Source organism: Anabrus simplex, chromosome 1 (genome assembly GCF_040414725.1).
Source record: "Anabrus simplex isolate iqAnaSimp1 chromosome 1, ASM4041472v1, whole genome shotgun sequence".
In the NCBI taxonomy this organism is placed as follows: Eukaryota; Metazoa; Arthropoda; class Insecta; order Orthoptera; family Tettigoniidae; genus Anabrus; species Anabrus simplex.
In genome coordinates, this window is record NC_090265.1 from 1,275,293,880 (window position 1) to 1,275,308,014 (window position 14,135).

Here is a 14,135-nt window from a genome sequence, read left to right on the forward strand (position 1 = left end):
CATGGCAGTTTCGTTTCCTCACATTTGCACTGCACTACCATGCAATGGTCATATTTTCTGGAAAGTATGACACACATAGTACCCCGATACAGCACGAGATGACGGTGCGTTGGAGAAGTACCTCGCACAGGACGGTGATAATGCAGCAGTGCGGGAAGGATATAACTAGGCAAGAACAGCACGGTACATCAAACTCGTTGTTCACCAGATTGCAGAATGACGACATGCAGGGTCACCCCGAAGGAGAAGGACTTCCAACATACGACGTTAAAGACGTGATTGTGTGTCACTTCGTTCCACATAGCAGAACGGTGACTACAACTTCCTACGAAACCTTCTTGCAAAGAAATTTATGGCGTGCTATTAGTAATAAACGCCAGGATCTTCACAACGAAGTCATCCTTCCGCATGACAACGCCAGACCGCATCCAGCGGAGGCTGTACGGAGCAAACGTCAGCATTCGGGTTAGGAAGTACTGGAACATCCCCCATACTTACCGGACCTGTCCCTGTGCTATTTTGACCTCAGCCCCAAAGTGAAAGAACCATTGCGTGGGAGACGGTTTGGGATTAAAGAGGATGTTGCGAACGTTGTGAAACATGGATTGCATAATTTGCACATGGTGAGGTGACTGATATTTCCTGTCTCCCGCGGTATTGGCAACGTGTTGTAGACAACCTACGGGACTACTTTGAGAGTTTACCGTAAAGGTTACTGCACTCTCTGAGAATGAGCATTATGCAACACAAGAATTTTACGCTTGAAAGTTTCCTCGCTTTATACCCTATACATGGTTAAATTACTCGGCATTATTCTCACACTGGCCGTACTGACGGGTTAATCAGAACGAAGGGACAGTTACGCTAAACTGATTATTAAAAAATAATTTTGAGTTGCCTACCGTAGATTCTAAAAGATATCATGGCTTTTCACCGATTATTCTTTGCACCTCACTTTCCGAAACGTTGTAACATAAGATATTGATACACGCTAAGGATACATACAGTAAATTCTTCCTTGCTGACATACTGAATTTTAGGTGCTTGCAGGTGAGGCCAATTCCATGTTAGATTTATTTGAAGTCCGTCATTTAATCTAATGTTTCTTGTACATCACACTCGTCGTTCTGTTTCCGCGAGCACATACGAAGAGTCATTTACAGCTAATAGCATTGGAATGTGTAACGTACAGTTATCCAAGTGAGAAGCTTGAGAGCAGGGCTGGGATAGGTGTTTTTGTTCTCTTAATGAGGCACTACCTAAGCATTTCCCTGGGATATGGGGACAACCACGAAGAATTAACACAATTGACACCGGCGGGTGTAGACGTCCTGCTTCGAACTCCAGGCATCAGTACAGTACGGCGAATAAAATCCTTAACTAAAGAAGTAAGGAAAATTTTTCCGTGATAATAAATCAGTACCGTGGCCACCCACTGTTGGCAATATCTGCTAAGACTTACAACAGTAAAACATTCCAAAAATAATACACGCCTAATTATTCCTCCTTCCGTAAACGTGTATGTGGGAAAAGAATTGGAAATAGATTTCCATAGAGGTTGGTATATTTCCGTTAATGTTGGTCATGGAGAGTTTGTGCGACAGTAAATTAACTATTTCTATCTTCCTATAAACCCCCAGTCCATACAGATATAATAAATCGAATAAAACCGAAAAGCTACATTTGGATAGGTGGATTCTAAATATCAAGTTTGGATTGATATATTGAACCCTTGAACTTACCGTTCAATTGTTGGTCGTCTGCCTCGGCTACTTCGTCAGAGCAATGTCGATTCTCGCACCTCGGGGTCGCTACGGGTTTTTTGTGTCACTTCATTGACCAATCGATAGGGTTCAAAGGAGAGCATAACTACTCAAATGAGGAGCATATATATACTTCCTAAAAATGCATTCAATGTAATTACGATAATTATATTTACTAAATATTCAATAAAATATCAGTTAGGTTTGTCACAACTTGTTACTACGCAGTCACAATGCATAACGTGAGTGGTAAAAGGATCTTGAAATTGTTTGTAGGATTTTCTTCCAAAGAATGAAAATGCAATGTAAAATTTGTGGACAGCAAAGTCAAGAAAGGAATAGAAAACCTGAAAATCGGCCCACATTGACCCTAACGATAACTGAGAGTTAACCTACACAGTCTGTGGAAAATCTCACCTTCAACAAGTAGAATTCCAGCAGTTCTACATTTAAATAAGTTTATCCACCAGTCGACTATCCTCACGGATATAGGAACAACCCCCGGATGGATCCTTAATCGAACCAAATTGACTATCAGTTGCTTTGGATAGGTTGAGAAATACTACTTGAAAGGATGGTGCTTTTTTACAAGTTAACAGCAATTATCACAGTCAAAACATATAATTCCGTCATGTATTTCCATCTCGTGACACCCTTAAGTTAGAGAGGAATCCCGGTGCTGAAACACGCATCACCCCCAATCAGAATGAACCAAAAACACTTGATTCGAGGTGTTCTAACGTTGCGTCGTTCTGGAGGAACAAAACACTGCGAAATGCCGGTAATAATTAATTATACGTTTGGAAGAAGCGCCAAACACTGAAGTTAAATAAAAATGATAAATCACTCGAAATGTTTTCTTACTAAACCAAAATTTGTGTTATTAAACAGTTATGTCGTTAAATTCGTTAAAATACAAGTCCACAATATAAAACACACAACCTGAAATCTTTCCAATTCTATATAACTACAACTACAATTACAAATCTGTCTAGCTACACATGTCCCCTTAAACTCTGCTACAAGAGATCGGTAGTTCAATGTCTCACCTAAATAATGTGAATAACGTAAAATGAAAATAAAATATAATAACAGCTGACGAATCGAAACCGCATTCGAAGTGTAAATCCTACAAAATTAACTAAGTTTCAATACACTGAACTATCAAAACATGCCGTACCCCCGAACAATAAATCTTGGAGTAAAGAGAAAAAAACGGCAACAAAATTTAATCGAACTTGAACGCACGCAGTTAAGTAGTAGGATCAGTCTCCATTAGCCAGGTTTCCACATGGAACAACCATTATATTTTGCCGCAACTGATGCAACGCTATTATGGGAGCACCTTCCAGCTAGTAAAGATTAAGCCGAAACATGGCCTAAATAGTACTTGCTAAAATCTTCTGTATCTGTATCCATTACTGCAGACACTAACATCGTTCAATTCGATTAGCAAAAAATCCTAACATATGACTTGGCTATGAACAGACGGCATCCTAATCCTGACTTTACCGAGCTAAATAGCTGCAGTCGTAAGTGTGACCAGTATCCAGTATTCGGCAGCCCTGAAAATGGTTTTCCGTGGTTTCCCATTTTTACACCACGCATATGCTGGGGCTGTACCTTAATTCAGGCCAGGGCCGCTTCCTTCCCACTCCTAGGCCTTTCCTATCCCATTGTCGCCATAAGACCTATCTGTGTCGGTTCGACGTAAAGCAACTAGCAAAAAAAAACTGTCTTTTTGCCAACGTTATGGTATCTACACATCACTCATTCTGCCGAGTGAAATTGAGACTTAAAAACAATGTCCGAATTTTAAATCTGATTCTCATTGAGATTCTAACACATCAAGTAAAGTTCGCATAAGATATGAACTCGGATCTAGAAATATTAACTGTATCTATTTCCGACGATAAAGCACGGAATCAAAATTATACAACTGGTTTGAATAGTTTAATCTATCATTCATTACAGTTTAAACACACGCGGTGAAGTTGGCTAAATAAAATTAAACTCAAATCTAGTTTGATGTTACATGATATAACTGAAAACAATAATCACAACCATCACGATATTCATGGAATAACTCGAGTGTGAGGCTCCAAATGACCTGCAATGTCAACACTTCACATATGTATCATCGTGAATTGTCCAATGAAATAAGATCTCATCAGCATACGCAGGATAAACTCTCAATTCAATAAAATTTTCTCACCCGCAATGTTTTTAATCCGTGACGTTTTCGCCTCGCAAAGATTCGGAATAAAATTCAATTAACGATAAGTAAGTATTACCTTGACCATGTGTAATAATGTAAATATAAAAGATTACCACATGATAGGATGGCATAGAAGGCTGCATCAAACCAGTCTATGGACTGATGACTAAAAGAAAAACAAGAGTTCACACCACCTTGTGCTCCAGACTCCCAACTGTATATTTCCATTTTTCTGTAAGATCTCACATTCCTGTTAAAGGAATTGTTTCCTTGACTTATGACCCAATTCTCGTAGTCGACATGACCTAATTAGCTGGACGTCAAACTGACTTCATGCATCTCTTTCTCTTTCCAGGGTTCCTTGCTTTCCTGGCCAAGACGACGTCACTAAGGCGATGTGCAATCGTGCTGCATGTTGCTTTAATAGTAGCACTGGAGAATGTCATCATATGCTTCCTTCTTCATACGGTTTCAAGATACAAGGCTGGACTAATGTTGTTGACACCCTTGCCACTGCCCTATCATCAGTAGTTAGTCTAAAACCACTGACAGATTATACAACATTCGGGTCTCAATCCATCCCATCAGTCAAATTTGTCCTAAAGATCGAGGACCCGACACATTTGAGGATTACCTTTGCTCATACGGATATGAATCTTAGTGCTAATGGAAGTAGCCTGGATTTAGAAACTTCACAATTTAATGTATTACTATACGGACCTGAATTCTTCCTCGATGTTTACCGAAGATCTTCTGTTGATACAGGCAATCAGAGTCTTATTTTCACGACTTCTCGAGGACCAGTTATAGCTAGCACAGAATATTCGGAAATAACGATCGAGTTTTCTCGGAAAAGTGTTATTTATGGTCTCGGCCGGCTCAGTCCCAATGCAGACAAAGGAAGTCCACGTACCCTCTACAATAATCGAGACCGCACAGGCAGCCATCCTGTACTCATTTCCATTGACGAATATGGATCATTTAATGCCCTGTTCATAGAAAGTGCAGGGCCAATGGAATTCGAAGTATATGAGAAATCTAACTTAGTGATACTTAGGACACTCCTTAATGCTAGATACGATATCCACGTTTTCGCTGGTCCGACTCCTCGTGATGTAATGAACCAATTGACTAATGTAATAGGAAAACCTAAATTACCACCGTACTGGGCGTTGGGTTTCCATGTGTGTCCTGATCTCGATAATGATGACGTATGTAACAATTTCGAGTTGTTCATGAACAGATCGTTAGAAGAAGGTATACCATGGGATTCCCACTGTATAGACAACTCTATGATAACCAACCGGCTATTTTTTAATACAGGAAAAATTTGTGAACCTAATTCTCCAGTTTGGAATGACGTTCAATTAACTTCAAGAAAGTTACTACTCACACTACCAGTTCCGGTAAGTTTGCATCATATAATTTCATGATCTTAACAATAAAAGTGTATATGTTAAATTATGGTCGATTTTCTGAAGTGCTATGTTCAGATTAACTACTAGGATACAATACCTGGAGCGTAATTATTACGAGTTGAACGGGTACGAATTGCATCCTCGACATTCTAACCCACGTTAAACTAGGTAGCCTTTAAAAAAGATAATGTTATTTGTATTAACGTTCTGAGTTGGCACTGAAATTATCGAATTAGACTTTCAGCATATTAGCCCATGTCGAGTATCGATATATGCGATGAACTCCAGAAAACCATAGTCGCCTTTTTTGGTTTATTTTACAATTTGATAGTAGATAAATTTGCGACCATTTTCGTGAAAACCAGAAGTCTCTAGCTTAAAACTAATCATATTATGTAACTTTGAAGTTGTAAGATGGAATTAACCGAATTTCGAGAAATTTGATTGGAAAATTGGGTATAGTACTCCGATAATACACGAAGGATTTAAGAATATATGACTGTTTCGCTGGACAGTGGTATATCAGCTTTGCGTGTTAGAATAATTTTCAAATATTTTCCTGCAACAGCTGAAATTATAGATACAGATAGATATACGAGATAGTCTGAAGTTAAGAGAGGGCAAAATAATTGGGCCCGTCAAACATTTATCTGAGGTTCCCAAGCATTGTTCTTGAATATGATGGACTTCTTGAGAGTAGTAAATGCGATGTTATAGATGAAATCCCCATTCAGCCCAAAGGTATTGCAAACGTATTTATTCTCCAGAAATTAAAAACATAAATATGTTCATAATTAAAAAAAATAGTCTTGCGGCACTCATATACGCAGAAGTTCTGTCTTAACAGGTACAAATAAGATAAGGATAGGCCTAACACTACTACTACTAAAATGTATTCATTCGTCTCCTGAAGGTGGTGTGAGGATTTGGGCCACTTAGACGGTGACGTCGTTACTCAGAACGGGGGTTTTGCTATGGTGAAGAGATGTTCGGAGAAGGTGACGGGATTGGCGGCCGTGGCCTATACCAGGAATTGTCCCGGCATTCGCCTTAGTGCAGGAGATTAGAAAACCACGGAAAACAACTCTGAGAACAGCCAGCGGTTGAAACTAGCCGTGATGTCCAGCCCTGTCTCGTCTTCCGAATGCAGAGGCGTAGAGCCACGATAGAGCTGTGGTCACCCCTTCTATGCTTGGTCGACCGGTCATAGTGCAGAGCTGTTGAAGCACGGACCAGCCGTGGCCAGTTGAGGGCGGAGACCCACCTCTGCATCTACCGTCAAGGATACGATACTTATAATAACAGTAGTAATGCTGATGCTAACAATAATGTTGGATATTTTAAAAGATGGTTCTGAAGCTATACACTGTCCGTATCCAGTTAAAGATTAACATTACTAACCTGCCTTGTAACCTGTAGTAACAAAACTGAATTGTTGCCCATTTCCGTCACGCGACTTAAGGTATGGTTTCCTGGAGACCAGCACATATAGTGCAAGTCAAAGAAAAGTTGCTCAAATTACAATGGTCAACTGCACACCAGTGGGAGCCAAATTTACTACCTTTGGCTTTCACGTCCGATTCTCTACCACTTGTTCTGTTACAGTACGCAATACAGTCGATGAAAAATATTAATTTATTATCAAAATCATTTTCAACTCCCATAGAATACTACAATTCTTCTTCTCCTCCTTCTGCTACTACTTCTTCAGCTGTTCCCACATCATAGTGCGGTCATTGGTGCGAACTGTCTGACACTTGTGTAGTTACCTCAGTTCCATTCTTGGATGCCTTTCTTTATGCCAACACTATGTGGAGAGATGTATTAATTTTTGCGTGTTTCTGTAGTGGTTGGTATTGCGACGCTTTATGTGTTTGTCTTTATGAAGACGAGTGTGTTGGGACAAACATAAACATCCAATTTTCGAGTCCGGTGAAAATATCGTACGCGGCTAAAATCCCCGACCTGATCGCGAATCGACCCTAGGTCAATCTGAACCAAATGGCACTAGGCTGACCATTTAAACAAGGAGTCGGAACAAATATGACAATAATTACTAAAATATGTAGTTAGTTTATTATAATTAATGTAATCGCGGACTGAAAAGTAGAAGCTCCTTGGATTTATCTACACTGACTCTTCAAGAAAATATGATACCGGTAGTTAAATTAATCTTAATGCTTCTTTTAACTCAAGCTAGCTAACGAATATGACATAATGAGTTGCACGCTTTCATCGATGAAAGAATAGCTAGCCGACGTGATAAAGACATATTCGGCTCATTCGGAAGGACATGGGTTCGATTTAGCTCAGGAAGTTTCTAGTTTCGAATTTTGTACAGCTACATCGCCCTAAGGTTCAAAGATGAGCACTGGGTTATTCCGGGGAGCAAAAGTAGCCATTCATAGAGCTGGAAACTCTAATTCACTTAGTGCCACTATGACGGACAGTGGAAACATTCACCTTCCATTCCTCCAAGTGCCTTCACACACTGTACGGAGATTATATTACTTTGATAATGTTCATTATACATCAAAAATTCGAAATATTAGAGTGGCCCATCCGATGTTTTAACCATATGAATTACATAAAATGATATGGAACATAATCGCATTAAAATGTAAATCGACGGCTTACTTCTCAGAATGCTTTTTCCACCCATTATTTTCCTTAAGACTTGTCACGCCTCCCAGCCACATGTTGATATGCAGCCCATCAGAACGATTTTCGTTGCGTTCCTTTTCCTGTGCTAATGTGTAAAGGATATTGAACCTTAAATGCATTATACTGTAGGAGTGCATAAATACGTGATGAAAACAACATCCCTTCTATACAGTGTGGCAAGGTCCATTTTCCTTTACACACCAGCATAGGAAATTGTTCACAATGAAAATTGTTCTGATGGACTGCAACTCCATATGTGGCCGGGAGGCGTGGCCAGCCTTAAGGAAAGTAATGCGTAGGAAGTGCATTGGGACATACGAGGTTTTAGAAGTAAGCCGACGAAATACTTCAGCATTCACTGAGGCAGACATCAGTCATCGAAGACTGCCATTTAAACAATTATATAGATAGGTTCATGTTAACGTTGTACCGAACAACGTAGGACTGAAAAACATTTTCACTCATTGAACAATACATGATTAATATCGGATTTAAAAGCATTTCAGAGTTTGGTAAGTAATCACTCATATCCTGACAAACAGCTTTGGGCTATCGTATTCAGTAATCATAGTTCAACATAACATTTCATTCGGGCTGTAGGGTATAATGTAGTAAGGATGACGTGATGTATTAACAGTCTCTGTAGTACTTAAGTTCAGACTGTGACAAATTCTGCACGTCAGGGTACAACATTGTCTAAAAGTTAATACTACGTGTTTGTAGTTCTGTCCTGCTCCTTTATTCAATTCAGTGGGTCACGAGTTCTATTCCATACTGGGTCGGGAATTTTAACTAGGTACATCTAGTTAATCTTCAGACCCGGGGACTGGGTTTTTGTGAATATCTCATCACACTTCTTTTCGTATATGCATATCACACCATATTACCAACCACCACAAAAACACGAAATAGTGAAAACATCTCTCCACATAGGGTTAGCTTCAGGAAGGGCATCCAGTTTTATAGCAAGCTCTGTCTACATCTTCGACGGAGTTTGGACCTACAATTTCATCAGGGTGTGGAAATGTGGGCGGAGAAAGAAAAGGGAAAATATTATTTTTTCTTTCCATCTTTCTCTATTCCTTTCTTTGTTTGTTTCACAATTTTTGAGTATTTACTTTCCTTTCATTAAATATTACGTTAAATGGTTTTTATTTATTTGTTCTTTATTGACTTATTTATTTATTTACTGGTTGACAGATTGATATATTTACTAACGCCTTGGTTTGTATGGTGTGATTCAGATTGCAGAGCCTACTAATATGCTAAACCATTGAACACATTTATAATTGATCCTAAATTTTAAAACATAGTGAAGTGTGGTAACTTATAATAAACTGATATAAGGAGGTTATCATCTAGATCCTACGCTTAATATGTACTAGCTGATGTACCCGTGCTTCGCCGCGGAATTCTACATGGTATACAGATTTCTAGGTTAGGTAGTGTAGACGTTGTGGGTAAGGCCGTATTAAACTGCATAGTTCCTACCGTTACCCTAGAAACGCGATGGTGAAGTCACCAAGCGTCTTTTCTCATGTAAAGACTGGGTTAGGAAATTTTCATTGTAATGGCAGGTCTACTTGCCTACCACCTATCACAATCAAGTTGGAGAATTTTTATTATAATGGCAGGCACTCACTCCCCACCTGCCTTTTTACATCCTCAGAAAGACGATCTTAGTGTTTTTCCCAACCGAAATCAATATAGGTAATTACAATGACGTCAATAGTAGTGTCGCGCTTAAAAGCAATGCTATCATATGGAACACTCGATCAAATGAAGAAACACACATTTACTCACTTTTAACTTATCTAACAGTCCAAAGTTCCAGAGTTGGAATGATCAGGCCGCAGAAAGCCGTGAACATTCCTCTGTCTTACTCTGTTACATTTGCATACTGCTCATTCAAATCAGCGCGTCAGAGTAGGGATCGAATTGCTGGAATACTATGATAAACCAGTGTGTTACGTATCAGTACTATCAGAAAATTTATGAACAAGAGGAAAGACATGGTAAAGAAGAAAGTTATCTAATTCCACATGGCTATTTCCCGCCAATATTCAGGCAGGCTGTTACATTCGATACACAGCAGTAATCCCATCCATCGGAGATGTGTGGCAGATTAACAGACAAAGAACATCACAAAAACCAATGGTCAATGTTTAGTTTTCTTCCGACTCTTTAAATACCACTCTTACCATAGTCGGTTCCGTTAAACTGAATAAAACATAAATGATCGGAAATTGTATTATCTATAACTTTTCCTAAGTAGTACTTTTCGATACGACCAATTACATATAGGATTTAAAAATTACACTTTATTCGCCTTTCCCTAAACTACCATTTCATCCAGTGAGAATACAGTTGTTTATAACGTAGACTGTAGTTTCATGTTTCCCAACTCTACATACAGATTTCCATTGAATTTTGTTTACCCATTTGCTCGTGGCTTGACTTTGATGTGGACTAAGCAACAAAAATACAAACAAATTCATGAATATCTCTGTTATCACAGCCAGTATGGTAAAAATGTATTATTATTATTATTATTATTATTATTATTATTATTATTATTATTATTATTATCCTATCATTTTCTCCCCACACCTGTAGGGTCGCGGGTGCGAACTGCGTCGCACATGTTGATTTGGCCCGTTTTGCGGCCGGATGCCCTTACTGACGCCAACCCTACATGGAGGGATGTAATCACTGTTGCGTGTTTCTGTGATGGTTGGTAGTGTGGTATTCTTCAGAATATGGTAAGGAGAGTTTTTGGACGGACACATGCACCCAGTCCCCAAGCCAGAATAATTAATCAGAAGCGATTAAAATCCCCGGCCCGGCCGGCAATCGAACCCGGCACCCTCTGAACCGAAGGCCAGTACGCTGACCGTCAGATGCCGGATTGTAAATATGTATAAGGCATAAATGATCGGAAATTTAATTCTATATAACTATAGTTATGTGGTATTTATCGATAGGACAAATGATAACATAATTGTTTGAGAATTAAATTTTATGTCTTCCCCTAAACTACCATTTTACTCAGCGTGAATAAAATGATTTATAGCTTAGATTTTAGTGGCTCAATCCCTGACTTTACATTCACATTTTCATTCAATTCTGATAGAAATAAAGGAAAATAAAAAGTGCATTTCCTTGTTACGGAGGACTCTTCCGATACAGAAATACTATTTTATTTTTTAGTTCTGAACAATGTACACACAAAAATCATATTTTATATTTCGCCGTTCCCGCGTCCAGGTCGAGTCGCATGAGATCCAGGCTAGCTCAAATATAATCACATTTCTCGGTATTCGAATTTTATGAGCTATGGGTTCCGCATTAGAGGAAAGATCACCGATTTATGCTAGTGGAAATACCTAACTTACGCAGTGGACGTCTCCTAACAGTATTTCTAGTTAGTTTCCACCTTCGGCTTACGAAATTGTCAAGTGATTATCACTTACATCTAGGCATCTATTCTAGAAGTCATTAAAGGAATGGCTAAGTTTTACTGTGTATTATTTATTGAAAATCAAGAAAGGTCTGACGCAAAAAGTTGTCATGAATTTCTCTCTGAAACGGTAAGTACTAAGCATTGAGATATCTTGAAATTATATTGAAATGTTAAGTAGGAAATATTAAATTGAAAACAAAATCTCAAATTGGGATAATTAAAATTAAAACATTACATTAAAAGACATTAATTGAAAAACATTGGATTGAATACTATCTGATTGAAAAGTAACCTTAGGTTGAAAAAGACATTTGATGCATCTAATCGAATGAATGCAAATTATATCGAATCACAATATATACACTGTCGTAGATTGAGAGTCTTTAAATATTGGACGCAGCTTCCATACTTGGCTACAAATAAATTAAATTAGGATCACAACTTTCATTATATAAATTCTTGTGAAATTATTCCAAAAATCCTACTTGCATGATCTGATATTCATTAATTCCTTGCAATAAAGTAATTTTGCTTGATTCGAACTATTTGTGCTGATATACACAACCAGATTGACATGAGGAAATATCTTCAGAAAATTTAAAACAGTTAGTATGTATCACATTTTTTAAACACGTTCTCAAATTTCTTGGTATATCTTCTTATAGAGACAAAGATAACCCCTTTAAGTCATTATATTCTTTAAAATATTATGATCAAACATCATATCTAGAAATTACGCAAATTGTTTTCTTATTTGAGAGCGTTAATTAATTCTAGTACATATCTTTGTCATAAAATTGTGCTATCACGTGTATCTGACCATCACTCAATCTAATCATACCGTAATTGGGTGGTATAGCTTGTGAGAAGACTCTACTAACTACCAACAACCCTTAGTTGTGAAGATAGGTCACCAGTGATATCGGATAATGCATTGGAATAAACTTCAAAGCTTCCCTAATATGTGAGAAAATTCTTACGATCAGAAGAAACACATGGATGTAGGTTAATTTCATATCATCTTACTCATAAGAAACTATTTGATGATCTATAATTAAAATATCAACATACGGACGTCACTGAGATCCTATCCTACACAATATATGGCTTATTCAAGGATCAACGGGCGATTGAAGACAAATTATATTCATTCATCATCTCAAAAATACGTAACTTGAAATACTATCCTCATTAAAATAAACTATGACCTCATTTACGGTGAACAATAATCATCACCAACATTAATCATTATAACCTCATAACATTATTCACATATAAAACGATCACTTCACATTATTCATCTCATATAACACTTCACTTCATGGTAAACGCATTAATTCATTCCAACTCGAAGTATATCTAACTGTCATCATTGACCGTTTACCTGACTACTCCGTTATAGTCTCAATCTTTAAATAATTCCGTAAAATATTACCATATCCTTCTACTTAGCAAGGATATCCTACATACGATCTTATTTCCACTATTTTTAATGTCATTAGTCCTCACATAAGCCTAGTGTTTATCGCAACGTCGTATGAAATTCACCAAGAGATAAAAATTTAACCTCCTTTCATATTACATTGATAGCATTACGAACGGGTTATCTCACTATCACTGGTTAACTACACGCTACACATGGATTTGACGTTTAGGTCGGTTGAATACCTATCGACCTTTAACCTAACCATGGTATTCGTCTTTCCATATGTTACCATCTCACTGACATTAGTTAGAATAGCACTTTGAAAAATAAATAAATTTCCATTTATAGCATTGACTTAAAGAAGCTTATCTTTGCTCTGATTCCCCCCGTTGTTATCTCATGTCCGGGTGGATGGACATGCGGGCACAGCTCACGGCATTTCCATCATCTGTTTGGGAGCATCTAGGACTGTCTCGGCTGGTTATCGGTCCTCATGGGCTGGAAACGTCATCCCGTGTTGCCGTAACCTAAGTAGATTCGCCTCCATTTCCTTAATGCATGTTGCTGCTGGTCTCTCGGGCAATCAGAACAAAACAAGACGTCAGTTTGGTTAATGTCGTCATCTTATGGATATGCTTTTCTGCCATCTGAATATGGTATAGAAATATTGCTCCTTAGAAAATTGACCTTGGAAATATTCTAAAATTTGTAATGCGTAAAAATGAATATTTCAATTGGATTATGGAAATATATGTGTACATATATTTTCTCCTCTCTCTATCTCCCTGTCGATATTACAGCTATGTAGCCTCTCGGAATTGATTGTATCGGCTAATATGTCGTCTTAGGCAGATATCGTGATGTAGCGATGTGGAAGTCTTTATATTCCAAAAATACAATTTAATTTCACGGAGTGATATATTCTCGAACGCTGATATTTTCGTAAAACAGTCTGTGGACAAAGGTTTTTCTCTATTTTATGACCAGTATTTTGTTAAAACGATGTTTTTCTTCCCCTTGAGTACGTCCATAGTGTTCTCCTTCTGCGAATCGTATGTTAAGTTTTTTTAATAATGACTCTTAACAATCTTCTCACGTCTGTCTTTACTACCGCCTTCTATGCTCCTTTCTCGTCGAGCGCTTGACGAAAACATTACTCCTTCGGCTCATAGTAGTACTCTGC

At 38.1% G+C, this 14,135-nt stretch overlaps 1 protein-coding gene across 1 annotated transcript in view; it reads left to right on the forward strand.

Annotated features, from left to right (window-relative positions):
- Positions 1-14,135, forward strand: part of LOC136858268 (lysosomal alpha-glucosidase) — a 246,183-nt gene that overhangs the window by 212,815 nt on the left and 19,233 nt on the right. Inside the window, exon 4 of the mRNA XM_067137674.2 lies at positions 4,337-5,387. Coding sequence (XP_066993775.2) covers positions 4,337-5,387 — 1,051 coding nt within the window. The remainder of the gene's footprint in view (positions 1-4,336; positions 5,388-14,135) is intronic.